We start from the raw sequence: 26,286 nt of genomic DNA on the forward strand, positions 1-26,286 counted from the left end.
TCCTTGCAGCTGCACAACCCCAGCATTGCCTCTGTCCTTACTGCTTGTAGCCAGTTTGCTTGCAGCTACAGTGTAGTCTTTGCCCACCACGAACCAGCTGCCTGCAGTATTGTCTGGAGAAGATGAGATAAAACTGTGGAATACAATATGCTAGTGGATAGAAATTACTGCGGACTCTTGGTGGGCTGTGTGTATGTGTGTCCCTTTTCTCCATTAGGAGACCCCCCAGTACCATGCTGCCATCCACCCTGCTAAGACCAGTTTCTTCTTGCAGGAGAGTCCAGGACATGTGTTTATCAGTGTCTGTCTAGGAAGCTGTCAGGTCTGTAAGTCACCACAGACCCCTGCTGGGCTGATGGATGCAGCAGTCAGTGTGGCAAAAATCGTAGGTATTCAGCATTCAGGCAGTAGTTTATCTGGCCTTAGTCATTTTAGACAGAAAATTGAAGACTGAACACTGAAAAATTGATTGATTGCAAGAATTGAAGTGCCACTGGCTTCTGAAAGCAGGCTCTGTGGCAGCTTCCTCAAGTACAGGTGGTGCTCAAAGGTTGCCACATTTAGTAGTCTCTCCACCAGAAAGAAGCTGTATAAGTTGATTGTGTGAAGATTGGTAATCTTAAGCATGTTATACCCCTGATAGCAAAGATTAGGCTTCTAATGGGATTGTGATCAACACTCTAAGCACATTTTAAAATATTGTCTTTGCCTATGTGAGTGCCGTGAAGAGTTCAAAAGTGTAAGAAGTTAGTTAAACTGAAGATGTTTGCTGGTGTAGCAGCATTGTGGTCTAAAAGTTTTGGACAGGTTGTTCAGTTGTATACATTGAAAACTATTGAAAAGCTCATCAATATGGAAATAGGGTTAAAACTGACCTATTAAAATGTCTACTGTCTATTCAATTGGGAGTTTTTTTGCAAAACTCCTACCAAAATAACAAGCCTCTCTAACTCCTCCCCCCATCCTCCAGCAATGTCTTTGTATTTTGTAAATGATGTGAAAATGTCATTTACAAACGCGGTATTTGTTCCATCCAGGCTGTTTGCATTCCTGCCAAAACACTGGAGTCTTTCGGAGTCTTGCATTAGACAAGAACTTTTTTTCTGTCTTTTAAGGGTCAAAGTGACATAAAATTTGTTTTAGGTTTTTAGGATTTCAGAATCTAAGGAGTGGAAGGGCCAGGAATCTGCCTTCCTTTGCTGTGCTTAGATAGGAGCAAGCACAGATGAGATGGAGGTATTGCTTTCCAGAAATGTGTACAAATTATTTAGAGCATCTAACCAGATGTTTAGGTCTCAGTGAACTTCTCCGTGAGTTCAACATGAAAGCTTCTGCTTTTTTTTATTTTATACAACATGGTTAAATTTGCCCTTTGGTTTGAAGCAGGAATGTGACTTGAGGATAATTTACAAAACGGTTTTTGAAGATATATTCCAGAAGGTCAAAATATCTTTTGTGGTAAACCTCACTTGAAGATAGGTCTGGTTTAGAAAATAGCACTTGTGCAATTCTTTACCTCTTGTGGAAAAGGAGAAGTGTCAAATACCCCCTATGCAGGGGTGACATTTCCCTGTGCAGGGTAGTACCCTGCAAAGCATATGTTGGGTCATTTGGGCTTGGTCACCTGCTTGTTGCAGTTGCCCAAATGAGCCAAGTTTTGTTTTGGTTTTTTTTTACCAAGTTGATTTATCCCCCTGCCCTAAGCTTTTCACTGGGACTTTTAGCTTGTTAGCTCATGGGCCCCTCTGGAAACAATGGATGAATACCATATTGCAAAAGAGGAAAGTAAACAGCTGGCAGTCTGGCCCTCCAAACAGGCAGTGTTTATCAGACCAAAATAAATCTCTCTCCTGCTTCCTGGCCATCACAGTGGCTGTTTGTAGGAGGAAGTGGCTCAGCTGAAAGCCAGGTGGTTGTATTGTCCAGACCAGAGTCTCCCAAACCTTGTGAGAACAGTTGCCAGAGAAGTTAAAAAGTTGCATTTGTTTCTGACCTCAGAACAAAACCAAGCTGCTGCAGATCAAGCCTCGAATTAAATCTCTGCAAAGCTTGTCATCTGCATTGAGATAGCAGTAAAAAATTACTGATTGCTACACCCATTGGGTATTTCCCCTAGCTTTATTGTTTGTGGGAGGCTTTGAAAGGAATGAGAGCATGCTTTGGTACTAAGAAAAAAGACAGTGAGGATTAAGGGTCACAGAAATGTTATTTTAATCAATGGAAGAATCTTCTTTAGGACTTGTACATTAAAGTGCTGTCTTTATGCTACAAAGGCTTAATAAATATATCCATATAACAAACATCTCAAATAATGTTATCAATGGCTTGAAATACTAGCTGACTATTTTCAGGTAACAGTTTCCACTCAGATCTTTTTTGAAGTGCAATCTAAAATCGTTTGCATGAAGGGGGACAAATCTGCATAATTTGGCTGTAATGTGGTTGGTGTGTCATTTCCACATAGACCCTTCAGTCTTTATAGGCTAAAGAAGATTTTTTAAAAGTTTTACTTTTGAAATGGCAGCATCTCACCTTGATAGATGTGCTGTTGTATCACACTTATTTGCTCAGCTGTAACGGAGACAGAAGTAATTAAATGCCGTTTCAAGTACCTTCTTGTTCCCCTTTCATAGGAATAGATGATGGAGCAGGAGGGTTTGGATATTTGGCTTTTCATGTTCCCCTTCCCACAAGTCAGCTCCCTTTTGCATGTTAAGTAGTAAGCTGTATTTTGTTCCAGCATAATTATTCAGAGTATAAACACAGGAGTAGATTGCATCTCCTGCATCACAAAAGGAAGGGAGTAGGGTTTCTTGTTACGAAACTTCATTTGCTTCAACATTGAGATTTTATACTAAAAATTATTTTTGTGTTTGCCACTTTATTTAAGGTGCTGGGAACCCAAATTGCAAAGTTGCAATTGTAATGGGCAAAACCAAAACCTCATCAGCATCCAGGTAAGAATTACTAGGAGACACAGAATTCCCTAAAACTTCTTCCATGGAGGAGTCACTGCTTGCGAAAATTTTGTTAAGTGAAATGCCATTAATTGCCTTGACCAGTTGGATGTGCTCCTGAGTTAGAGGGATCTATTAAACCTCAGCATCTGTCTGCTGTAGCCTGAGTTCCTGTTTTGCTGTCAGATGCTGTTGACTGAGTCCTCCCAACCTTTCCACTGTTACCATCTTTCATTGGCATGCTTCCCGCCTCTTTCCATTGCACCAGCTCTAGTGTTTGTGCAGCTGTGTGATGAATTGGATCAGGAAATTTTGGGTGCTTCACTAGCTTTATCTTGGTCACATAAATTTTAGTCTGCATCATTTGTTTAACCAACAACTACCTCTGGCTTACTTATTTTGTAAATATAGTATATAAAACAATTAACACCAGGAAGAATTAAATAATAAATAATAATGCGTAAATAATAAAACCAAAACTTTTCAGAGCTTCCCCGAACAGGATGGGTACAAGTGGCACATCAGAGACCTGAAGTTACTGATTAAGTTTTTCACAAAGATATCTGTAGATACCAAAAGTTAAGTTTGAAACGTGGGGTGTTGGTAATATGAAGTTGTGTAAGCAGAGAGCATTGTACATCTTAAATCAGACTTACTCATTCCATTCCTATATGTGTAAATAAATACCTCTTCTTCTTTGACACGAACATGTTGTTCAACTCTTATTATCAAAGTAGAATTGCAAACTTTTGCAAAAACTTATGCAAGTAATGAATAAAATGCTCCATGTCTGGTGCTATTAAAGTCACACAGCTATAATGCAAAAGAACTGGAACATTTATATCTAAGATGGATTTTCGCCCAAATCCTGTGGATTATCTCAAGTTTCTACATTTAGCTAGGTTCCACCAAGAAGCAATCAGTAACTTGCATACAGCACCCAGGAAGGTTTTCCTGGAAGTTGTACATTAGCTGTTGAGCTCTTAGAAGCTGAGAGCAGCTAATGGAGGGGATTATGTGACACTGCGCTTGCTAGAACTGGAGACTGAATTCAGAGACCTGGGGCATCACCTCCAGTTCTGTGTGACTAACAACTGACCTTAAGTATTCTGAAGGAATGTAAACATGGGGATTTTTTTCCCTAAACTGTAGGCAAGCCAAGATGATGATTCTGATAAACTTGTTTTGAGAAGAAAACAGAAAGGCAGAGGTGGGGAACTGACTAGGTGATACAGAAGTGTGTGCACAGAAGTGGCAGCAGCAGGAGTTTCTCAGTCATGGTGCATTAGGTGCCACTAATACATTTTCACTTGTTGACTGGTGTGTCAAGAAGTGTTGAAGCCATACTGTGTGGGCAGGATGGTGCAGATGGTACAGGTGAATCTCAGCACTGGCTTTATCCGAGTCCTAAATTGAGGATGGAAAATAACAAAAGCATAAGGAGGGGACAGAAGGGAGGCTCAGAGTTAATTGTGCTTTTTGTCTTGATCAGGTACAAGCAGCACAGTATGATTATTGTTCCCATGGACACCCCAGGGCTGAAGCTGATAAGACCCCTCTCAGTGTTTGGCTACATGGGTAGGTGACCATATTTATCAGCTATATGTGTATTAATTTATTAGCAGTCTCAGAAGCTGCAGGCCACTGGAGGCCTGTATTTTTATCCTCCTTCGTTTTACCCTGCTGTTGTGTTTTCTGTCTCTGCAGATGAGATCCATGGAGGGCATTTTGAGATACACTTCAATGACGTGCGAGTACCTCTCTCCAATATAATACTGGGTGAGTTTCAGCACTAATTCCTCTTTAATATATACAGCAATGAAACAAGCTTTAGGAAATAGTGGTTTATGTCATGAATCACCGTAACTTATTGTAAACAGCTCCAGTCAGTTGAGGGAGCCCACTCTTCCTTTAGCAGCCTACCCGCTGCTTAAATGTACCTTGTTTAGAGCAGAAAGCAACCAGGGCAGCTCTGGCTGTCATGCAAGTATCACTGCCCTGAAGTAGAGCAAAGCAAAAGCTGTCACTGGTGTTCTTCCCCCAAAACCAGCTCTCGTAGATCTCACAGACTTTCAGAAAGAATGTTCTTCTGCACTCCATGGCCAGTACTTGGCAGAAGTGAAAAAGAAATAATAAGCAGGCCAGAATTGTGACCCCCTGCAGGGAGAACTCTGTTCTACTTTTCTCACTTAGTATAAATCCTGATGTTTTCTTTCTCCTTTGCTTTTTAAAATTTTTTCTCAGAGAGCTTTCTCTCCTGAGTAGCCCTAGGACCTGTGAACCTTATGGTCTTCCCCCAGATACTCATTCCAAATCCTATAGATGTATTTTTCAGTGTAAGATTAACAAAATTTAAATTTAATCAGGTGAGTCAAATCCCCTCAGAAACCATTTTGGGGTGTGCTTCATGATCTAAGTATTATTAAGTGTGTCAATATAGATCTGGTTGGAGTAAACAAGCAACAGTTCTGCAAAATAAGCTTTAAAGCAGCTTCTAGCTCTGGTGCTGTGGGGCCACTTCTGCTTGGAGCCTTGGATCCTTTCAAGAGGGAATCATGGAGTCTGCAGTGCCTGTTTTTCTTTCCAACCAGGTGAGGGCAGGGGGTTTGAGATAGCTCAAGGCCGGCTGGGGCCGGGCCGGATCCATCACTGCATGCGGTCTCTCGGGGCGGCCGAAGCTGCTCTGGAGATCCTGTGCCAGCGCGCGGCTCAGCGCGAGACCTTCGGCAAGAAACTCTATCAGCACGTAAGCACCTTCCCTCTCTGGCTCAGTTCACACACTCCAGACACTGACCTTTGTTTTGCCCATACACAGCCTTGTGGCTCTGATAATGGACATGGCAGCAGCCATGCCCTAACCTTGAATTCCTATTTGTAAAGCCTTGGGTGGCAAAGGACAAAAAAACCCCCATATTGCAAGGCTCCCATTTTTTGCCATAACCTACAGCATCTTTTTTTTTTCCCTTTGCAATGTGCAATGAATTGGATATCCTTTGCTGGATTTGAATATGGAATTTGTCACTGTGTGTTGCTCTCTGCTTTCCCTGATCAATTTGGACAGGTATTTTTTCAGGCATACAGCTTATATTTCTGCAGTTACAATCCAAATTCACCATTTTTGTGTATCCCTTCTGTCACCTGGATGTCCCCATTCATGATCACTGGAGACACTCAGGAGTCTAAATTTCACTGAAAATTTTATTTCTTTGATCAAATATTTGTAGTTGTTTATGAAAGCACAGACCACATCAAAGGCATACTGGAGATTCTTGCTCTTGTCTTGCTCTGGAATTGAAATACTGTTTCATGAGCAAGAGCTTGCTAAAATAATAAAAATATGACAGTTTGCTTTATATAGGAACCATCAGACTTGGGTAGTTGGCCTGTCACATTTCAAGTGTTCTTTAGTCTTAACCAACAGCTAGGATGACTTTACTGGAAGAAACAAGTAAAAGTAATGGAAAGAGGAAATTGAATTAGCATCTGGCACAGATTATAGCAAATTGTTTGTGCAGATCCAGAGGGAGCAACTTCACATGACTGGAAAATAGATATGTAATTGCCAAACTTCCATTCACCACCATAACCTAGAATTAGTAAGAACTGTTTGAGGCACACTCTGTTTCTCCAAAACTTGTTAAAGTAACAGTGATGTTTGATGAAGCCACAGGCATGACCTGGAGGCAGCTGCAGAGCCCATGCAGGTTCTTCACAGCAAGGATGGCTAAGGACAAGGTGAGGCTGGCGGCTGCCTTGAGTACCAGGGTGCCTGTTCCCATTAATGACCCCAGGAGCTGTTGAGAAAACTGGACACTCCACCCAGGTTCAGACCATCTTTGCTGGCACCAGTCAAGCTGAGCGTCCAGACTTTGCACAGAAGCAAGTGCTGCACCTTTGCTTGGTGTCCTGTGCCTGCCAAAGCTACAAAATCCACAGGCTCCAACCAGGACTTGTCAGAATGCACTGACAAGCATCACAGATTTGTTTCTCCTGTGGTATGCTGGCTGCAGGGGGGAATTAGCCAAGAAGAGCAGGGAAGGGCTGCCAAGATCATAACTTCATTTTGGATCCGGTTACTAATTTATCATGAGGCAGATACAGCAGGCACCACCCTGCAGCTGTTCGCCTCGCTGTGTGGCACGCTACCCTCAGCAGTTTAAGGAAAACAAGGAATTCCTCTCCCCTTTCACCCCCTGTTTTTGTATACTGGGGTTTATTACATGGATAGAGGGTTGTGAGGAATGGTAGTAGGTAAAGGAAAGCAGGGAGGAAAAAGCAGGCATGGAAGGGCTTCAGGAAAATGGCCAGCATGCAGTGGGGTCTGATCATGTGCCAAAATCCAGTTTTTCCCTCTTTCTTCTTTCCTGGCAGGAAAAGAATTGCTCTCTCTTTAGTATTTCTGTCAGTAAAACGTTTTCTTTATTATGCCTCATATTAGAGATGCTTTAATTTGCACGAGTGGCTCTAGGTTACCTGAATGTGCACGTGCTGAGGAAGAGGGGCAGCTCCACGTGTGCTCAGAGGCATTAACTGATGTCCTGATGTCGGCTTTGTGTTCTGCAGGAAGTTGTTGCCCACTGGATTGCAGAATGCCGCCTTAGCATAGAACAGGCTCGCCTGCTCACACTACAGACAGCCCACAAGATAGACATGTTGGGCAACAGAAGAGCAAGAAAAGAGGTAAATTTTATTTTTTGGTAGCTAGGACTTGGCAGATGCCATGCCTGTGCATTCAGCTAAAACATACTGTTAAACATTCTAATTGTAGAGTATAAATCCATGTTGAAAACAGCCTTAAGATATGCTTTTAATTGTCAGAAAATGGGGGAGTGATCTCAGAAATAGAGTAGAATCTGTTCAAGCATTGCTTGCTTGTCTCAACACAGTAAGATAGTTTTGGGCGACTGGAAACAGTTTTACCATACCCCAGGGAATGGGAACAGCACAGCTCTCATCCAACCCCGACAGGAAGGAATGTACTGAGAGATACCAATATTCTGCAGAAGTGTTGGGTAAATATTTTCATTTGCTTATGAAACTATTACTGATACTGTGAGTTCTCTTCTAACTACAGGTAGCCATGACCAAAGTGGTTGTTCCACGAGCTGTGCTTAAAGTGATTGACTGTGCAGTTCAAGTGTGTGGTGGAGCTGGAGTTTCTCAGGATTTTCCTTTGGCATTTATGTGAGTAAAGGGAGATTTCCTGTAGGTTCTAAACATTCCTTTTACAATAACTTATTAACACCAGTACATGCTGTTTCATCTCAGCATGAAATAATAGTGCATGTCCCTTTAAGCTATAAAATTTAGAACAATTGTTTTTATAGTGTAATTAGCCTTACAAAAAATAAAAGCTGGAACTGGACCTAAAATAGTTCTTATCAGCAGTGAAGAGGATGTGCTTCTAAAGCTTAATGTTATTCCCTACAGCCTTAGGGAGAAGCAAAACTTCTTAATTCCCAGCCCACCCATCTCAATCCTGGCAGGAAGATTTTGCTGCAGTATCTCCCATGTGCTAGCACTTATCAAAGCAGAGAGTGTCAAAAGGCAGCTGTAGCAAAAACAGTGCTGAGCCCTCCCGTGTGAGCCTGTGTGGCTGCTGTGGCAGGTCAGGAACCCAGCCCTAACTCAGCCCTACCCCCTCAGGTTTGCGTATATACGGACCTTGCGCCTGGCAGATGGGCCTGATGAAGTTCATCTCTCAACAATTGCAAGGTGGGAACTCCTGGACCAGTCAAAGAAGCTCATTCCAAAAATCTAATGTCAGCATAAAGCCTTCTCAAGTGGAGAGAAGGCTTAGGAAAGTGTTAGTGTAATAATGCTATCTAGGTAAAACTGGATGAATACAGAAACTTGATTCTAACTGGAAGCAATTCTTCTCTCACTATTTACCCTCATTACACTTAATAATTATGGGCTTGCTTTTAAGAATTTGCAGAATGCCATATAAATAACTTACCTGGGTTCTTTATAACACTAAATAAAATCCATTTTCTAACAGGCCTAAAGTATTTTCTTTGTTCTGAATCAAAGCCCTTTATTCTTTCATTGTAGACAAAGCAGTTTTGAGTCAGAAGGCCCAGACACTCTAATTTATTGCAAGCTAGGCTAAACTTCTAAGTTTGATAAACGACAAACACTGGAGGTAGAGTACCTTGCTTTTTCTTTTCCAAAGCTCAGCTGCAGTCCTTCCCCCAGCTCCCCTCAAGTGAGGCTCAGGGCAGCACAGGAAACTCCTGTCACGTGTAGCTGTTTGTCTGCTACTGCTTGCTTATTAATCTGCAGTGCTTCTCCAAATGGATCTCCTCCCATTTTTCCTTAGAGATGTCCCTTTTGTCTTCCCTTGCATTCTTCTTCCTGTCTGTCCTTTTGTGCACCCTCACAAGCCTCCTCCTGTCTCCAGCTGCTCTCACCCTTTCTTAAATATGCCTAAGCTCAGGTGGAACCTTCCTCCCTAAGGAGCCGATGTTTTGGGTGGCAGCAGCAGTGTCAGGGTGCAGTTCGTGGCCTCTGCTGCTACCAAAACAGGCTCTGCCATTTATGCCCGATACACCTCTGTGAAGTTCTCGAAGGTCAGAGTTGCTCAGTTCTGCTCCTGTACCAATCCCCTTTGACCTGAGTTACTTCAAGAGAACTTGCCCGTGCAGGAACAGAACCAGGCAGATCACAGCACACTGCACCAGTGGTAGCTCTCCTTCCTGAAGTTAGGATAATCACTTTCCAACTTACACGGGGGGGTAAATTAAGGGCAATTAAGTTAAAGACACAAGGTTTTACTGTTTGCATGAGCAAACAAGCCCCCCTTCAAGCTCCTTCCTGTTGGAGCCTGGGGAGAACACATTCTGCTTGGCTCAGCCTTTAGGATGAGGCTGTGGTCAGTTCTGTCTTTGAGCCCAGAGCCAAGTGCTCACCCGAAGGGTGTCCAGTTACAGCTGCTGTGGTCACTCAGGGGGGAACAGCAAGAGAATACCTAGAACTGGAAGCATTCCATGAAGTTTCTTTCATTATACTTAAAACCAAGATTATAACACCTCTTTTGAGAAAGCAGAAATTCTTGTTTACATTTCCATTCACCTTAGTTTCCTCTTGCTTCCTGACAAGAATGTTTTCTAGGAAGTTGAGAGTGTCAGCAGGTCAGTGGCTGAAATGCACTTCAAACACAAAGCCACCTGCACTGTACAACTACATGTGTTTCAGGAGTTCTGGTCCAGGCTGTCAAAACCTACACAATGTGTTTTTCCAACCAAGAACACCCAGGGATTCTATTTAGCCACCTTCCAATTAGGGTCTTTGACTGCCCTCATTTCCCACACTTTCAAAGAACAGCTACACAAGAACACCACCTTCATCTCATTAACAAGGCTCTTAATTCCCTTTATTTTAAAATTTTATGTACATATGAATGATCTGTATAATGTACACTCAATATAGAAAGTTTTATATACTGGATAATGTATAGAACATTTCACAATTACACTAATTTCTTACATAACATGTCAACTTTTTAAGGTTTTTTTGCTGAAGCTTTGTCAATTTGGTCAAGCCAGTTATACATACAAATGTCTAATGCTGTTTGATCCAAGGAAGAAGGTAATGTTAATGATTAAGGACATGAGTGAACTGGTGCAGGGACAAACCCTTTCAGGTCATGTTCAATGGAGTGATCACATCAGACTGAGAAAGGAAGGGATGCCCTTTTAGTGGGGTTGGTGAGGTCAAAGTTATTTTAGCCCAATTCCTCTAGACTGTAGATCAACTCCAGTCATGCTAATTCATAAAATATAAAAACTAGGAAAGTTTGATTCACAGTCTTGTAAACAAATATAAAGGAACAAAATGTGCTTATGTACAACAAGAAAAAATTCTTGTGTACCCATTTCAGCTGATCCACAGAGTGCTTTCTTGTGTTACAGTGTGGTAGTTAGAATCACTGACTTTTCCTAGAAAAAAAAAGTCATAGAAAAAAGGAATAACACTGTCATAAACACCTGGCAAGGCAGTAAGTTCACTTCAATGTATTGGAGGGAAGTGCTGTTCCTCGTCACTGGCCAGTCTGCCTTTGTCTCTTCCACAAGGATTTCCAGTCCTTAGCTGACATCTCCCACTTCGTTGTCTACCGGGGGTGGTACGTTGGGCATTACGGATGATGTCGTCCCTGCAGTGAGGTAACCAGCAACTCCAGGGCCTTTCGGGTGGAAAACAAGTACTGCTGATTAGTGTTCCTTCTACTGGGGTGACTGAACAGCTTTATTTCCTCTGGTAACACTCAGATACATCATCTAAGTCAACCAGACACCTTACACAAGAACATTTAGGACTTTTTCTTTAGATTCTTTGAAATCTAGGAACACTAGAAACTAAGACTTCTTAGTCAACCAAGTGGAATAGCTTGTGGGGGCCATTTTTGGGCTTGCTCAGTGTTTTTTATTCTGATATGCCAAATAAGTTACAGAGGACCCCCACCCACCTGCATTACCCATCTCACCTGCCATCATAGAAGCAGTAGTAAAGAGTTCCTTTTCTAAAGAAAGGCCCTGCCATGGAATTAAAGTGAGGTCAGGCATGTGTTCCACTACTGGGCTCCTTGTGTATCTTTTCAGTGTTGTAAAGGTTTCTCCCAGCTGCATAGTTCCTGGAAGTACAATGGGCTGCCTCATGTAGAAGCAGAACTGCCTAAAGCTTGTCTAGCCAGCATTTTGTGCCTTCAGTTGGAATAAAGTGACAGCATTCTTGGGATACACAAATTCTGTACTGGAGATGCAGGACTCATACCATTACTAAAGTCTCCATGCTGATTACTATAGGGGCAATCAGTTTTGCACTGCAGGCAAAGGCCCTCTCCCTCAAAGCCTGGAATTAAAAATTTAGTCATATAGAAACTTTCAACAAATGCAGTAAAAACTTATGTTGCAGCATGAGGTGTTTTAACAGTAATTTTTATCAGATTAGTGACTAGAAAACTGATCATTCACAACACATTCCTGCACCAATACAGCGATCAACTTGGTGTTACACCTCCAGCCTACACTGCCAATACTCAACATACTAAACTCTGCTGGGTCCTGTACTCTTCCCCTTTAAGCCATCCTCAATGAGTTCTCCCAAATTTACTATTCCTTCCTGCCCCACCCTTCTTTCTCAAACTATAGCCCAGAGCCAGAACATCAGAGCATGGTTTGCCTCCCTGCAAACAGTCCCACACTATACTGCGAGGCAGAGAGCAAAGCAAGCAGTGCCTGTGGCAGTAAAAAGCTCTCTGGCTGCAGGAGACAACCTCTCTTTGCCAGCCCATCTGTCAAGTGAACCTGCCAAGTGTCACACCCACTGTCACACATCGTAGTGGAAAAGTTCCCCACAGTTATCTTGTGCCTCAAGCTTTTCCATTCTGGAGGATTCCTAAGCTGAGTTCCTGTGTAGTACCAGCAAGTACCAGCCAGTGCAGTTGGCAGTGTAGTGCTCCTGTGTGCTCGAGGCAGGCAAGTGTATCGGTGTGGGGCAGTTTGGGACCACACATTTGTACAGCTCTAGGACATGCATCTGGTACTCGGAATGCAGCGAGAGCAGTGTGCGTTCTGCGAGGTGGTATCTACCTGCTTTAGAGAGCTACACAGAAGTTAGCAAGCTGCCTGACACAGCAGATCTAAAGCCCACTTCTCAGGTGAAGGGGACTGCTGCCAGTTAGAAGGGAAGGAGAAGAGACACCTGAGGGAAGAGAAATAAGCAAGGGAAGTTTCAAGGGAAGTGCAAATAGCAAAGCAATTTGAAGCAAGACATAAGGCAGAATACAAGATAAGAGAGGTTAAAAATAAAGCTTGGTTTCCATCTACACTTTGCATTTGTACAGCACCTTCATTCTACATTGGCAAGCATTTAAACATTAGGCAATTTAAAGCAGCACAGGCCTTAAGGCAATTGGAAAACTGTATTGCCCCCAGTCTCAAGCCTGACCGCATCTGGTATTGTTTGAGTTCTTGGCCAGTAATCAGTCAGCATTTTCTTCCTATTTCTAAATTTATAGTATTTAAGAAATAGCAAGGAAATTCAGTACAAACTGAATCAGTTCCAGTGTTCTTTGTCAAAATGGCATTAAACGGTACAAAACCCAAAAAACTCCCGTTCAGAGCTAAAGCATGGAGTCCTGTGTGAGAAAATGCATCAAGTGTTGCATTACACCTACTCTCAAAATTCAAGCAACTGCTTCTAGAATGTGTAATTCCTGACTTGAAAGGCTCTTGCTTCATTTTCTCAAAATACATGCTATTATCTTGCAAGAAAAACTTTGGCCATCTGATTTATACCTCATTAGTTCAGTTATGCTCAAAAGCTTTACCAAGACTCCTATATTGGGTTAGATGAGAAAGTTCCATGTGGCACATGATGTGTCCATACTGGCTTGTCACAAAGGACTTTAAAACCTCACCTGTGAGGCAAAGCTTTTAAGACAAAGTGTTTCTTCAGCTAATGGCTACTGAGGAGTCAGAAGCTTGCATCGTGTGTTGCTTTAGACAAAGTTTGCTGCAATATCATTATTTGCTGTATCTGAAAATGTTTTATGTGGTAGTTTTGTTTTGGACTGCGATACTGTGTCTGCCAAGGGCTGCATGAGCAAAGGATGAACCTGGACTTGATTTGCTGTGACATAACTGATCTGGGATTATGTCTGCAGTGTGCAAGGAAGTTCCCATCAGCTGCTAACCTTAGTGTGCACACAGTGCACAGCACACACAGCTAAAATGCTCTTCTTCACTGTCGGTGGGACTGAGGTGGCACCTCTGGGGTGCCATTTTAAGCTTGGTGGCACCAACAGGGCACCCACCCAAGGTGCACCACTGCTGCAGTGAAGTATATGCTGCAAGCTCCGCTTACAGGCACATGGCCACCCTGGCAGGCCACTGATTCTGGCTGGAACACAGCCTCAAACTCCAACCTATTAGCACTCCAGCAGTACAACTACCTGCCTAACATTAAAGCAGTGTTAATTCACACAGCCAACTAATACAGACAGTCTGAGTGATTCTGAAGACAGTTTACATACCCCTCCAACTGTTGAAAAACTTTTGTTCTAGAACTGAAGTAGACTGATCCTGAGAAAGCATGGAAAGCTACTGTCATTCATCGGTTTCAATTACATCTCTGCTTTATCACTACAGAGTACTTGCAAGTCTTGCCAGTGTCCAGATTCTATTACTAAGCCTGTACAGCAAAGACTATGCAGTGAAATACATTCTCAACCAGCAAGAATTTTACCTTTTAGTAAGTGTTTTAAAAACTTACTGTATTTTTACAGCACTGAATGTTCAGACCACATGATGGCACTAGCTCCTGGGGATAAACTATCTCCAGAGTCCAGTGTGACAATTAAGTAACAGTTCAGTATAATTCAGGACATAAACAGGAAAGAGTTGCTAACCTGTGAGGTATCCTGATGTTTGTGTATCAGAAATGAACAAGTCATGTTTCTGATCCTTGAAGGCACTCCACACAGAAGAATGGGACAGAATTTCATTTACCTACAGTATTTCAAGAGATTAACACAGTGAGCAAGCGCTGCTTGTCATGTTCTAGGCAAACAAACTCATTTTCTAGAGCCAAACTATTCTGAAGGGATTACAACACAGAGCAGTAGTTCAGGCTGCGATACGGAACTTGCACACATTTCCAGGGAGACTTGCTTTTTTCCATGTGAACTGTGCAGCTGAACACAATGCTCAAAAAAGTAATTTGGTAGCTTGACTTTGTCCCTCATTCCCTAAAAAGTTGACAAGGAAAAGAAACCCTGCAAGCAGCCCCTTGCCACACACTGACAGCTGAGGGAGAACAGGACTTTTCCTGTACTATAGCAAGACAGGGGATACTTGGAAGAAAGACCAATTCCCAGTTTCCTCCCCTTGAGAAAGCTTTCAACAGAAGGGTAAAAAAAAAGCATCGAGAACTAGTGCAGTTACTGGGACAAATTTACCAACTTAGATATACATCCATAAAGCTGCTGCAGTTACGTATTTACTCAGAAAACAAAAAAGCAATTTACATTAATTGCACAAGTTCTGAAGAGTTGTCAGTTAAAGCTAACCAGCTTATAGAATATTTCTGCACTTGGGATTTATCTTTTTTATTAGTGCTCTTCACATGCATTGAACCAATGACTTCTCCACAAGCAAGATATTAAGACATTCCAAGCCATAGTAATTTTGTAGTTGCAGAATGCTAACATTTTAGGTGGAATGATGCACGTAACAGCCAGAAGATTAAACAAGGGACGTTCAGAATTTGATCTACCAAGTGTCAAAGCCCAGATAAGCACTTGTCAGTACTCACCTGTTCCCCATACTGCAGGCTGCGAGACATGGATTTCAGAGTTTTAACAATCTGAGCTTTTGTTGCAGATGGGCTTTCCAGGTTCTCAAGACCAATACCTTCAAGCAGCTTTAGAAGATAAGGGACCAAATCTGCTTTCAAAGCCTGCAAACATACCCAAATGAGTTGTCTTAACACAGTCCAGGAAGTTGTATACAGATGTTTTATATTACAAGCATTAGTGTGAACCAAAAGTGCCAACAGCTATTACTACAAATGCCAAGACAAGTCCATTTTTCTTGAGCTGTATGAATACAAACAAGAGAAAATAAAGATACTGTCCAGCAGTTCTGCTCTAAGTGTAAACTCAATTCAATTAGTTAGCATTCCACTACACTTTCTCAGTGGACACAACGCTACCATGTGCATTAAGCTTCAGTGCTCAGGTAACATCCTTGAACAGGTCTGCATTTTAGATAAAAGCTTTTCCAACAAGAAAAGCACATTCATTAAGTGTCCAGGAGGCTTCCCAGATGTCGTTTAAGTTGAACAGTTTAGATATACCCTAATATAAAAATACCACATTTTTAAAGTCTGAGAATGTACTACTTACTTGGGCTACTAAGTCAGTTTGTTCCTTCTGAAACATTCGATTCAGTGTTTCACAGGCTATCCCAACTATATCCGACCTCTTTTTCATTCCATTCATGAGAGGGCCAATGGTCTCCAGTGATGCCATTGCTCTAACACAAAGCTGTAGAGAGACAAACATCCCAAGGACTTTATTTTATGCCAAGATTAATGGTTATTGCAGATATGGTCAGCCAACACCATAAATTTCTCAGTGTTTAATCCATCAGTTAGGTATAGGTCCCTGCTCACTTGTTACACAGTATTTATAGTTAGAATAATGCCCTTTTAGGAACACTACTAAACAATACAAATAACTCCAGCTACGCTTTTCTCCCCTCAAGCACTTAGAAGATTCAGTACCTCATTGTCTGACAGTATGTGCATGACACGAATGGCACTTTTAGGAATGGCATTGTTCTTGTGATTCATAGCCTGGATTATCTTGTGAAGATGACCAAGAGGAGGAACTTGATCAGCTAGCTGAGGCTGGGCACTGAACAGGCACACAGTTGCTGTGGTAATGGTTTCTAAAGTTTCCCCCTGCAGAAAATTGAAAATCAACAGAAAGTGCAACTCAGTAAAGCCTTATGTATCATCATAATAACAACATTTGTCACTTGCTCTGCATTATAGATTTTTTTTCCCTCATGTTTTTATGTCACTTTGCTCTCAAACTGTTAAAATAACAAGTTAAGAACATGATTATCAGTTCCAATAGTGGCAAACATTCACTAGTTCCACAAAGGGAGACCACACAGGAATTCCTAAGCACTATTTCAGCATCTTGAGAATTCAGTATCTGGCTAAGTTGCTCAGTGGAATCATGACAGCATGGATGTCCAGCTGACCACCTGAATTCCTGAAGGGTTCTGCAGTCTGTGCAGAAGCACTTGTCATGCCTTGTGTATTCTCCATGCCTCTACAAACTGCTATCACACCTTTGTAATAAAGATGCCTGTTTTATTCAACACGCAAGTTAGTTTCCATCCTGCAAGTCTAACCCAGAATCTGTCTGAACACTGTTAAAGAATTAATTTTCAAACTGTAATAGATTTGCTGTACTCATTACACTGTTAGGTGGCAGCCTTCTGTAGGTCACATAATTTACACCAGAATGGGAAGTTAGTGTTGCAGAAGGACAACAGAAGTCTCAAGAGCAGAAAATAGGTGGTGTAGAACAAATGCCATTTTTTTAGGTTGGTCAGTCATAGAATAACTAAAAGACGCTTCATTTGTTAAGCCTCATCTCTAGCACAAAGTAAGTCTCTAAGACTTAACTGAAGCTAATTCTATGGCTTCAGGGACTTTAAAAACCCTGACTCATGTTCAAAAGTTGCCTAAACACATCAACAGGCTTTAACAGAGAGTCAGAAAGCAGACAGAAAACCCCACTCATGATGGGAAGAGAGTGTGAGAATCTAAGTTAATCAGACACTAAAAGACTAAAAACTTAGAAATGCTAAACAAATTCAAAGCACAGAACCAGAAAAAATCATCTTACATGGGGGTTATTTTTCTCCAGTAGTTCAGTAAACTTTTCCAACAGTGCAATGAGAAATTCTCTTGGTTTCCGTAAAACCCAGGCCGGCTGGGCAATAAAAATCCTGAGGAAGACTCCTCCCACTGAAAGTTCACCTTCTGCCTCACCATACACCACAGCAAAGTCTTCAGGCAGCTGTTGAATTGTAAAGTAGAAGTTATTGACAAGGGTATTTGTGAGAGCTAAAACCGTTGCTTTAAGTGGTCAGGGTCACTAACTGTATTCTCCAAAACAGAGCTGTGCAAGACCAATAAACCCTTCATCTTGAAAGAACATGAGGTAAGAAGTGACAGTAGAAAGAACAGTGCAGTGCAGGCAGCACCACTGCAGTGAACTTTTCTTTCAAAGAACACAAGTAACTGAAGCTACACCTGCAACAGTGGCAAACCCGAGTTCAAGAGAAGTACCAGCAACAAGGCTGATGACACAACAGCCCTTTCTTCCTTTCTTGCACACTTCCAGGAAAGGTTTCTCACCATCAGTCCAAGGAAGTTTCCAGTTTTCAACTGGATCAAAATAGCCATCATGATGTGTTTAGAAACTGGTTTACTGTTGGGAGGAAGTCATGTCTAGCTTTTCAGAGATACTGGGAATCGCTACATACTGAAGCACCTCATTGATAGGCCTGATGTCAGGGAATGGCTCAGGACTCAAATATTTTTTGAGAATCAGTGACTTACTAAAGTTACCTCACATTTACTGGGATCAAGTTTACTATGGCTGTGTAGTGACAGGATTTTTTCCAGCAAACCAGTATTTTCCTTTGTTGCTGATTTTTTATGTGTTTTAGAATGACCTGGACTACCAGAACATTCAGAGTATGCTGACAGTGGTTTTACCAGTAAGTGTCTAATTTCAAGGTACACATAGTAACAAAAGCATTGATTCGACATTAAACCAGTAATGTTTTCCGTTTTGAACAGTTATGTTCACAGCACAGCAGTGAATTCCTGTTAGTACTTTCAGAGAAAAGCCTGTCAGAGTCACATACATGCATCTATTATCATGTGGCTATAGCCTCCTTGGACACACTCAAAGCAGAAACAGTACATTTTTACCTTCCAGTTAGTGTCAGGGTTGTCCCTCTGAAGTTTAAAGTGCCTTTAAAAAGAAAGTAAGTTTTAATGAGCAGGAAAAGAAAGCAGTTGTCTTCTCTACTCAACACCTCAGTCTCCCTCCATCATTGTAAAGCAGTTCCAGCTTCTAAGCCCCATTCTCCCCCCACTGGATCCCTCCAAATCTTACAGCAGTAAGCAAATACCTGAACTGTGCACAAACTGTACCTGCATCACTCAGTTACAGGTACAGTACACAAACAATGAACAAGTTTGTTTCACAGAAGTCTGGCTTGCAAGAATTCTACTTTTTACAGGCAGAGCTCGGTCTCACAGTTCTTCTACAGCAACTCTGATTTACTGCCACTAAGAGAGTGTCTCAGTTAAAGATAACTGAGTCAGTAGGTTTCCACATACTCAAGCATCATTTCTCGAACTGTTGTTGATACTCTCTCCCTGGAGCTGTCATTCCAAATTAATTCTGGATTTTCATGAGTTCCCTCAAAGATATGAACAGCAGCTTCAGGGTTGTCTCTCATGGCATCCATGAAGACTCCAGGTAAAAATTTCATTAATGTAATTCTAACCTAGAAAGGATGAACATAAATGACATTTAGTGTATCATAAGACAAACTAACTGACAGGACAAACTGACTAGGAAATGGAAAACTCCACAATGTCCAATTATCTGTAATGCTAGAACTGTCAACTGCTAGACCACAACACCACAAAATAAAATACTGCTATCATTTCAAATAGCCACTGACACTGAAATCTAGGCCTCTACTGTTAAAAGTCATTACAAATGGAAACCAAATTGCTTATGCAAGCTACTGTACATACAGCAACTTCCAGAAGTCTGCTCACAGATTAAAAGCTAATTTATTTTGAAAAAGCCTGATTGCTCTTACATGGATATTACATCTGATTACATGGATACTTCAGACACAGAAGAGGATTTTTTTGCTCATCTTTAGAGAGATGCAGGTACTACCAACAAAGAGTTCCAACATGAGCTGTTAAGATTCTTACCTTTGGACCCACCAGCTTATCTGCAGTCATTTTGGCAAAAAGTTCTGCTGTTTGAGCTCGGACCTGTGGATGAGTTGAGTTGCAAAACATATCTAGTAAGTAGATTAAAGCACCTGTAACAGAGAGATAGGAAGCACTCAATTGGTTTTTTTTCTGGTCACAAGTAGTAGAAATTCTCCAATTCCATACTGATTATTCTAAAGGGAAGAGTGGCCACTCCATGCACTTTAGATCCATTGTTGGAGAAACATTTGCTTTCAGTGTAATAATGTACCTTTTGCCATGGCCTCTTTAATTATTTTTGTGCTAGATGTCAAAGCATACAAAGTTTCAAGGACAAGCTGCCGACCTGTCAAAATAAAGAACATGAAGAACTTTGTGTCACAGAGAATGAATAAGTAAAGATAAATGTAACTGATCTTAACAGAAAACTGTATCAAATGTGCAATAAAGCTTAGGACAATTTCAAGCTTAGGGACTTCTGGCTAAACTACATTAGTTAAGGAATGTCAATCAATCACACATTTTAGTACAGCATAACTTCTTAATTAGATGCTAATTAGCTAAACTCCCAGGAATAATTTGTCAATCGAACACTACACAATTCAGAAGTAGTCAGTATCTGCAATTCATACGTTTCAGGTCACACATTTAAGACAAAAAACTGGTCACATACACAACATTTTTGTAAATCATCCTTGTTAGCTTTGGATATGATAGTCACTAATGATTAAATCAGTAAACAGAATAGAAGTGACTTAGCTGCATATCATAGGGCCTGTGTGATGACGAAGCTGGTCTGAATTTTGCATTTTTTTTAAAAAACAACCTATTTCTAGTCCTGCTTCCTGTCATCTTTAAAAAAATGGTGATTCCTGTTTGGTAACTGCTTTTCTTATCTGGCAGGGGAATAGCTGATAGCTGAAGAGTGTTATACACTAGAACTGGGCATAGAAACACCGTGTTTCACTGAGGATGTATTGCAGTACTGTTTTCACTGCTCTCAATAGCTGAGCAACTGGAATGGAGCACAGCAACAGCTGGGAAACCTGAGGAAAGCTTTGTTCTTACTGTAGTTTTTCTTCATAATCCAGCTCTCTATTCTATAAAGCTAACAAGACCGTTTTAACTTAAAATTCAGTGCTAAGCTCAGCCAGCTGCATTCTTATAAATTTCTGAGTTAGAAACTCTTTGCCTTGCAAGATGGAGGATCCTATGGTACATACTTGAAGGTAAGGAATGCAGGAGTGCCAGTAAGTTAGCAAGAACCATGGCCTCAGCAATGTTGTTAACACATTCTTGATTACTTGTTACTATGTTCACTACCTGCAAAAAATAAGAAACAGCACTTGATTATATTCCAGCTATGAAGACACTTTTCAGAAAACACGGTGTATGAAGTCAGCCACCTCACTGGCCAATAGAGCTGATATTTACATTTATTCCTGCCACCAAACTGTTTTGTCTCTTCAGAAAAGAAGGATGCAAAAGGCACAGGCACAAAGTATGTTTCCTCCAAGGAGAAACTGACACCTTGGAACCTTCATCTTAATATTTTTTAGATGTTACTCTTAACAGCTACACAATCAAGTTTGTTTATGGTGATTATGTAAAGCATCCAGACAGGGAGGTGTTGGCATTTTTGGCAACAAACGGGACGGGCAGCCTGGACAGGCGCTCCAGGAGCCTTTTATTATTTTATTCCGTTATCAGTCTCACATACCGAATTGAGACAGAGATGGTACAGAGCTCACACCGTCACAGGCATCCAAAGACTTCCTTGTTACAGAGCATTCTTAAAAGCTTTTTAGCCAATCAGCATGCTTCTAAAAGTTACAGACAACTGTCTTAACCAATCCCCAGTCAGCGCACATACCTCTGCTATGCACAATGCTGGCTTGTTATGCCTTAACGTAACAATACACGATATTCCACTCTAAGGCTTAAACTTATCTATCTTGCTAAGCATATTTTTTGCAACTCCAAAATCTATCTAGGCCAAACCTAGAAACTCTTACCATTGTTTTTAATGCCCTTGTTTGCTGTTAATTGTATCTTCAAGTTTTTGCAGCTAAAGCTGATGCCTAAACTCTTCTGCTTTATTCCTGAAAACTGCTTTTTTCTCACACCTAAAACTCTTTCACCTTTTGTGTTTCCCCACAGGAGGTTGGGAGTTTGTGGGGGTTGGTTTGTTTTTTGGTTGGTTGGGTTTTTTACCTCCAGAGCCAACTGCTGCACCACACCAGCTCCATGAACACGCAGCAGGGAGAATATCAACTTAAAGTGCCCTATGCATTCACACTCAGAACCTGCAAGAGATCAAATAAGTTACTCTTCATGCTAGCCAAAGCATTCACTGAAGGCTGTCCCAAGCCCACATCTCATTATACAGACAGGTGTTAAAGACTAAACAGCTGTATGTAGTCTGCCACAGTAGTTGTGACAGCTCGTACAGGACAGCACCTGCTACAGAGTTAGAAAATTATGAACTCCTCTACTAATCTAGCTTCCACAGAATTTCAGGTCAACAATACTTCAAAAACAGAGGGTAACTCCCCTCTCTAAGGAGAGTAACTGATGTAGTTCTTGGACTACCTAGTTACTTGCATTCTTACAAAACAACTGAACAAATTCCATAATTTTATTTATCATTGATCATCAATACCTCCTGTCTTCAAATACACTTGCCCTTTCAGAATGTCCCAGCTCAGAGCAGGGATGCTTTCTCCAGCAGGAACAGCTGCCTTCAGGATTATAACTGCATACACAGAGAACATCCTAACCAGCTATTATTAGATGCCACAATAGTAACTTGGTTTGCTTTTAGAAGTAGCATATAATACAGTAGGAAAACATCCTAATCATTTGTCTCAGGCTTGTCCAGTCTATACATTGATGTCTGCTCATAAAACTGCTGGCATTAGCTGCCCACTCTCAAAAGCATCTTCTCCTCTTGTTTTACTGAGGCCCTAACACAGGTGCCACTTACACACAGTACTCAGTTCAAGGAATAAGGTAATTTAAAAATCAGTTGAAGATTCTTTGAAGGATTACAGAAAGTTTCTTTCAAGAGGTTTAAGTCTTCCTAGCAACAGCAGGATTGAATTAGAGTTAAAATCTAATGATTCAGAGATGAAAACAGATAAGGCTTGAACTTAACCTAAAATTTTGCTACATCTACTGACAATGCTATCCAGGTAAGGAAAAAACCAGCAAGCTTATATGGCTTACCAGCAATGTTAAAGTCTGTTAGCCAGCAAAACAAGCTTCCTTCTCACTGGAAGATAAAGACTACAGAGATCCACAGTTTTTAAGGTTGTCCACAGAAGAGTATACTGGGGAAGTTCAGTTTAAAGCCTACCTGGACTGTGCTTTATGACGTTTCTCAGAGCCTCCAGGGCCATTTCAACTCTCCGTAAGCGATCTCCGTGTTGGTTGGACTCCACTTTCCCAGTCTGAGTTATTGCCATTAGTGTATGAAGGTACTGTGCTTGTGAGCCTATGTAATCCAAGAGGCTTGCAGCAAATGCTTTAGGAAGCTTTGAAGTAGAGATGAGAGCATTTTTAGCTGTGTGATGCAACAGTACCCACAACAGAACAAAATGTATCCATGTAACTTCTACATATCACATATTCCTTTCTTCCAGACAGGCAACATTTCTCTATGATCACTGTAACATCTGGATCACATTAACCCTATTTCTGTCTAAACATAGACTTAAAAAGCTGCCACTACTCCAACAGGTGTGTTTGCCCATATATATCGATTGATTGTAAAGCCAGTAGGCAGAACCACCACCTCCTGGAACTACTGAATCAACTCAAGTGCCTGCATTACAAGGTGGTAGAGAGAAGTCACCAAGACAGCTGAAGCAGCACACCTTATGACAGACTTGTTCTTTTAATTTATTCTGCTCCAGTGAAGAGCTTTCTCATAACACGCTGATCTTGAAGGAAATTTCCATACGATTCTGTATTTTCTCCATTCTGTTTGCACTGACAGATAAACATGAAGAAGTAGCATTCCAAACACTGGTTTCAACAGGAAGATTTTTAGCTACATCTCACCTCTAGTTGGAAGGTAGGGACCTCATTGTAGACTCTAACAAAAATCTCTCCCACAATAAGTTCCTTTGCATGGTCACTGAAGACAAAGTCAGATCCATAGCTCTTGTCACAATCACCCTTTAAGCAGAGATAAGCAGCACAAGCTCAGACAGAAAATAATCTCATAGAAGGTGTAAAGCTATAATCTGATAATGAAACAGGCAATACTTGAACAGAAAACTTAATGCTTCAGCAAGTCAGAAGCTCAGACTGAAACATAACATGAAATGAACAAGCAAAATCTTAGGGTTTTTGTTTTCTTTTAAAAACTACAGAATGAAGAAAGTGACTTAGGAGTAGACAACAATGGATACTTGTATTAGCCATACAATTGCATCCCAAGCAGATATAAGAAAACACGGAACAGTTTTTTAAAAAAAATAGTAGTTGGATTTAAAGTAAAGAGTATCTTACTCTCTTAATCATGCTTTCTTGTTGAGATTCTAAAAACTCAAGTAATTCAGCTCGTGTCCCATTGTTCCAGATCAAGTAGGGGTTCTCTGTGTTACTGTTAAGCATCTTCAGAGTCTAAGAAAAGGAATTTACATGATGAAACACATGTACAACAGTTTTGGATCATTATGCACAGTAATCAGCATGTTTCGTGGTACTAGTCAATCCAATGTCATTAACAGCTACACCAATTACACAAGTAAGTTTGAAGTGTGAAATTTCCAATATTGGAAAAACAGTATGTGCAAGTTACATGGTACAGTACAATCTGCATTTTAGTTTTCTCTCTATTTTGCTCTGAGACACACTTACTTCAGATTCTCCATCCACTTTTGACAGTGAGCAGCAACTACCTGCAGTACCTCTTTATACATGACTTCCTTGGCACCACTTTTGAAGAGTTAAGTTTAACCTTTGCTCTCCATCATCATTATATCCTTAAGCCTTGAACTATTAACTTTTTTGTTCCTATACTTGTTCTGCAAATATTATTCTATGAGGCACTGTTCCTGTCCATAGTGTTTGAGGCTGAAGCAGTTTGTTTTCCCTGCAGTTACCTCAACTGCAAAGAAAAATCACACTGCTGTTCTCAGTATCAAGTTGGTCTAAGAGAGTTCAGTGTTTTAGAAGCAATTAGGTACTCCTTTCATAAATCACTACAGAAAGTTTTGGCCAACAGCAGCTCACCTCGGTAGGACTGACCACAGCAAGTTTTCTTGCAATGTAGGGTGTCAACATTCCAGCCAAGCTTTTCCTGATTGTTGGGTTTTCAGGAGTAGCTTGTTCATCAGAAAGATACCCTCCAAGGCGACTCAAGGCCAGGAGACTGAGCTTAGCAAGGCTATTTGCTACCTCCTGAAAAATATAGAGACAATTTGAGGAAACCTAGAGCTTTCTTATGATAGCAAAAATTTACTTTTATACCGTTTGCTATAGATTAGAAGTCTCTTGCATTAAGCCTATTAGAAACCATAGGTTTTGGCAGCTTTAACATTTGAACTCTTTAAAAAAACCAAAAAACCAAAACTCAGAGTATTTACCACTACACAAAAAGTCCCTTCCAAAACTCTCTGTTAATGTTACTCTTCATGCAATTCAATAATTCTAACAAATATTTGAATACACTTGGCCTGTTAGTAAGAGATGGCAAACAACAGCTACTGGTTGTTGAAACACCTTGGTAACATTACCTGGTGGTTTGAATCTTCACTTTTCTGAATCCCACTCTCCTCCAATGTATAGTCATAGTTGAAGAGGTAACCCAGTAAGTACCAGAGAACACCAGCTTGGAACAAATGTGTCTGTAGCCAGTAATCTAAGGCAAAGGAGCTAACACACTCTACTCCTAAAGCAGCTACTCGTGGTATGGTCTGAGGGGGGAAAAAAAAGAAGTTTGCCTTAGTACCTGTAACCAAAGAATAGCAACTGGCTTCCTTACCAAAGACTTAAAAGCCAAAACTTGCTAATTCTGCAGTACTATCTAAGCAGCACAGAGATGAAAACTGAAGTAGACATAACTTCTGCAGCTGAAGTATTTGGTAACCAACAACATGGCTAATTAGTCAGCATTTTTCAAAGGGAAGAGTACTTGAATAGCTATTTCATATAATTAGAAAGAAGCACTGATGAACTGCTGGAAAAACAATTCAAAACTGCAGCAGAGATTCCCAGGTGAGTTTTTTATGGCAATACATGTGTCCTGCAGGGACTAAAGAACACACAAGCATATATAGTCAATTACTAGAATCTGGTTTTAGTCTCCTGTTTTCATACACTCCACATGAAAAGTTCAAGACAAGCCTTCCTCTCTTAATTCAGACAAAATTCAGCATTTTTATAACATGAGGCAAGTTCAAAAGAGCTAAATGTCAGGAAAACTTCTTGAATACTGTTCCCAGAGTTTATGCTGACTTAAGAGTCTGTTTATGAAAGATCTAGCTGTAGTACTTTAATCTGCTGATTCAGTACACTAAGCCAAGCTACTAGACAAGTCAGTTAAATGGCAGAAATAGCTGAATCTTTAAAGTGGCTGCAGTTTATATCTGCTAAATGGATTCAAACACAAGTGTTGAAACAAGGCAGTTGAATTCTGTATCTCATGATTGGCTGGGATCTTACAGAAGGGTTTGACCAGTCACTGCAGCTATGAGGAAAGGCTAAGAGAATTTTGTTTGTTCAGCCTGTAAAAAAGAAGGCTTCAAGGTCACCTCATTGT

The 26,286-nt window shown here is 40.9% G+C and overlaps 2 protein-coding genes across 4 annotated transcripts in view; one reads left to right on the forward strand and one right to left on the reverse strand.

Annotated features, from left to right (window-relative positions):
• The window catches only part of ACAD11 (acyl-CoA dehydrogenase family member 11), a 29,373-nt gene extending 20,413 nt beyond the window's left edge, over window positions 1–8,960 (forward strand). The window contains exons 14-20 of one of the 2 annotated variants that reach the window (XM_048300382.1): window positions 2,891–2,957; window positions 4,450–4,535; window positions 4,665–4,736; window positions 5,549–5,703; window positions 7,521–7,637; window positions 8,032–8,141; window positions 8,604–8,960. In XM_048300382.1, the coding sequence (XP_048156339.1) occupies window positions 2,891–2,957; window positions 4,450–4,535; window positions 4,665–4,736; window positions 5,549–5,703; window positions 7,521–7,637; window positions 8,032–8,141; window positions 8,604–8,718 (722 nt within the window). In that variant the 3' untranslated portion in view covers window positions 8,719–8,960. Of the gene's footprint in view, window positions 1–2,890; window positions 2,958–4,449; window positions 4,536–4,664; window positions 4,737–5,548; window positions 5,704–7,520; window positions 7,638–8,031; window positions 8,142–8,603 lie in introns of those variants that run through there. The other variant, XR_007202984.1, reaches the window with a different exon arrangement.
• A 1,345-nt stretch (window positions 8,961–10,305) lies between these two features.
• DNAJC13 (DnaJ heat shock protein family (Hsp40) member C13) overlaps window positions 10,306–26,286 on the reverse strand; it is a 57,712-nt gene continuing 41,731 nt past the window's right edge. Inside the window, exons 41-58 of one of the 2 annotated variants that reach the window (XR_007202977.1) lie at window positions 25,262–25,441; window positions 24,759–24,926; window positions 24,033–24,146; window positions 23,580–23,696; window positions 22,873–23,050; window positions 21,729–21,820; window positions 20,738–20,837; window positions 19,786–19,860; window positions 19,512–19,624; window positions 18,897–19,066; window positions 18,483–18,525; window positions 17,386–17,559; window positions 16,245–16,424; window positions 15,865–16,005; window positions 15,273–15,416; window positions 14,368–14,467; window positions 12,548–12,659; window positions 11,056–11,142 (exon numbers count right to left, since the gene is read on the reverse strand). Coding sequence is in view for 1 of the 2 variants with exons in the window: in XM_048300356.1 (XP_048156313.1) it covers window positions 11,045–11,142; window positions 14,368–14,467; window positions 15,273–15,416; window positions 15,865–16,005; window positions 16,245–16,424; window positions 17,386–17,559; window positions 18,483–18,525; window positions 18,897–19,066; window positions 19,512–19,624; window positions 19,786–19,860; window positions 20,738–20,837; window positions 21,729–21,820; window positions 22,873–23,050; window positions 23,580–23,696; window positions 24,033–24,146; window positions 24,759–24,926; window positions 25,262–25,441 (2,187 nt within the window). In the remaining variant the exon portion in view is untranslated. Of the gene's footprint in view, window positions 11,143–12,547; window positions 12,660–14,367; window positions 14,468–15,272; window positions 15,417–15,864; window positions 16,006–16,244; window positions 16,425–17,385; window positions 17,560–18,482; window positions 18,526–18,896; window positions 19,067–19,511; window positions 19,625–19,785; window positions 19,861–20,737; window positions 20,838–21,728; window positions 21,821–22,872; window positions 23,051–23,579; window positions 23,697–24,032; window positions 24,147–24,758; window positions 24,927–25,261; window positions 25,442–26,286 lie in introns of both variants that reach the window. The other variant, XM_048300356.1, reaches the window with a different exon arrangement.

The sequence above is a fragment of the Corvus hawaiiensis genome, chromosome 1 (assembly GCF_020740725.1).
Source record: "Corvus hawaiiensis isolate bCorHaw1 chromosome 1, bCorHaw1.pri.cur, whole genome shotgun sequence".
NCBI lineage: Eukaryota > Metazoa > Chordata > Aves > Passeriformes > Corvidae > Corvus > Corvus hawaiiensis.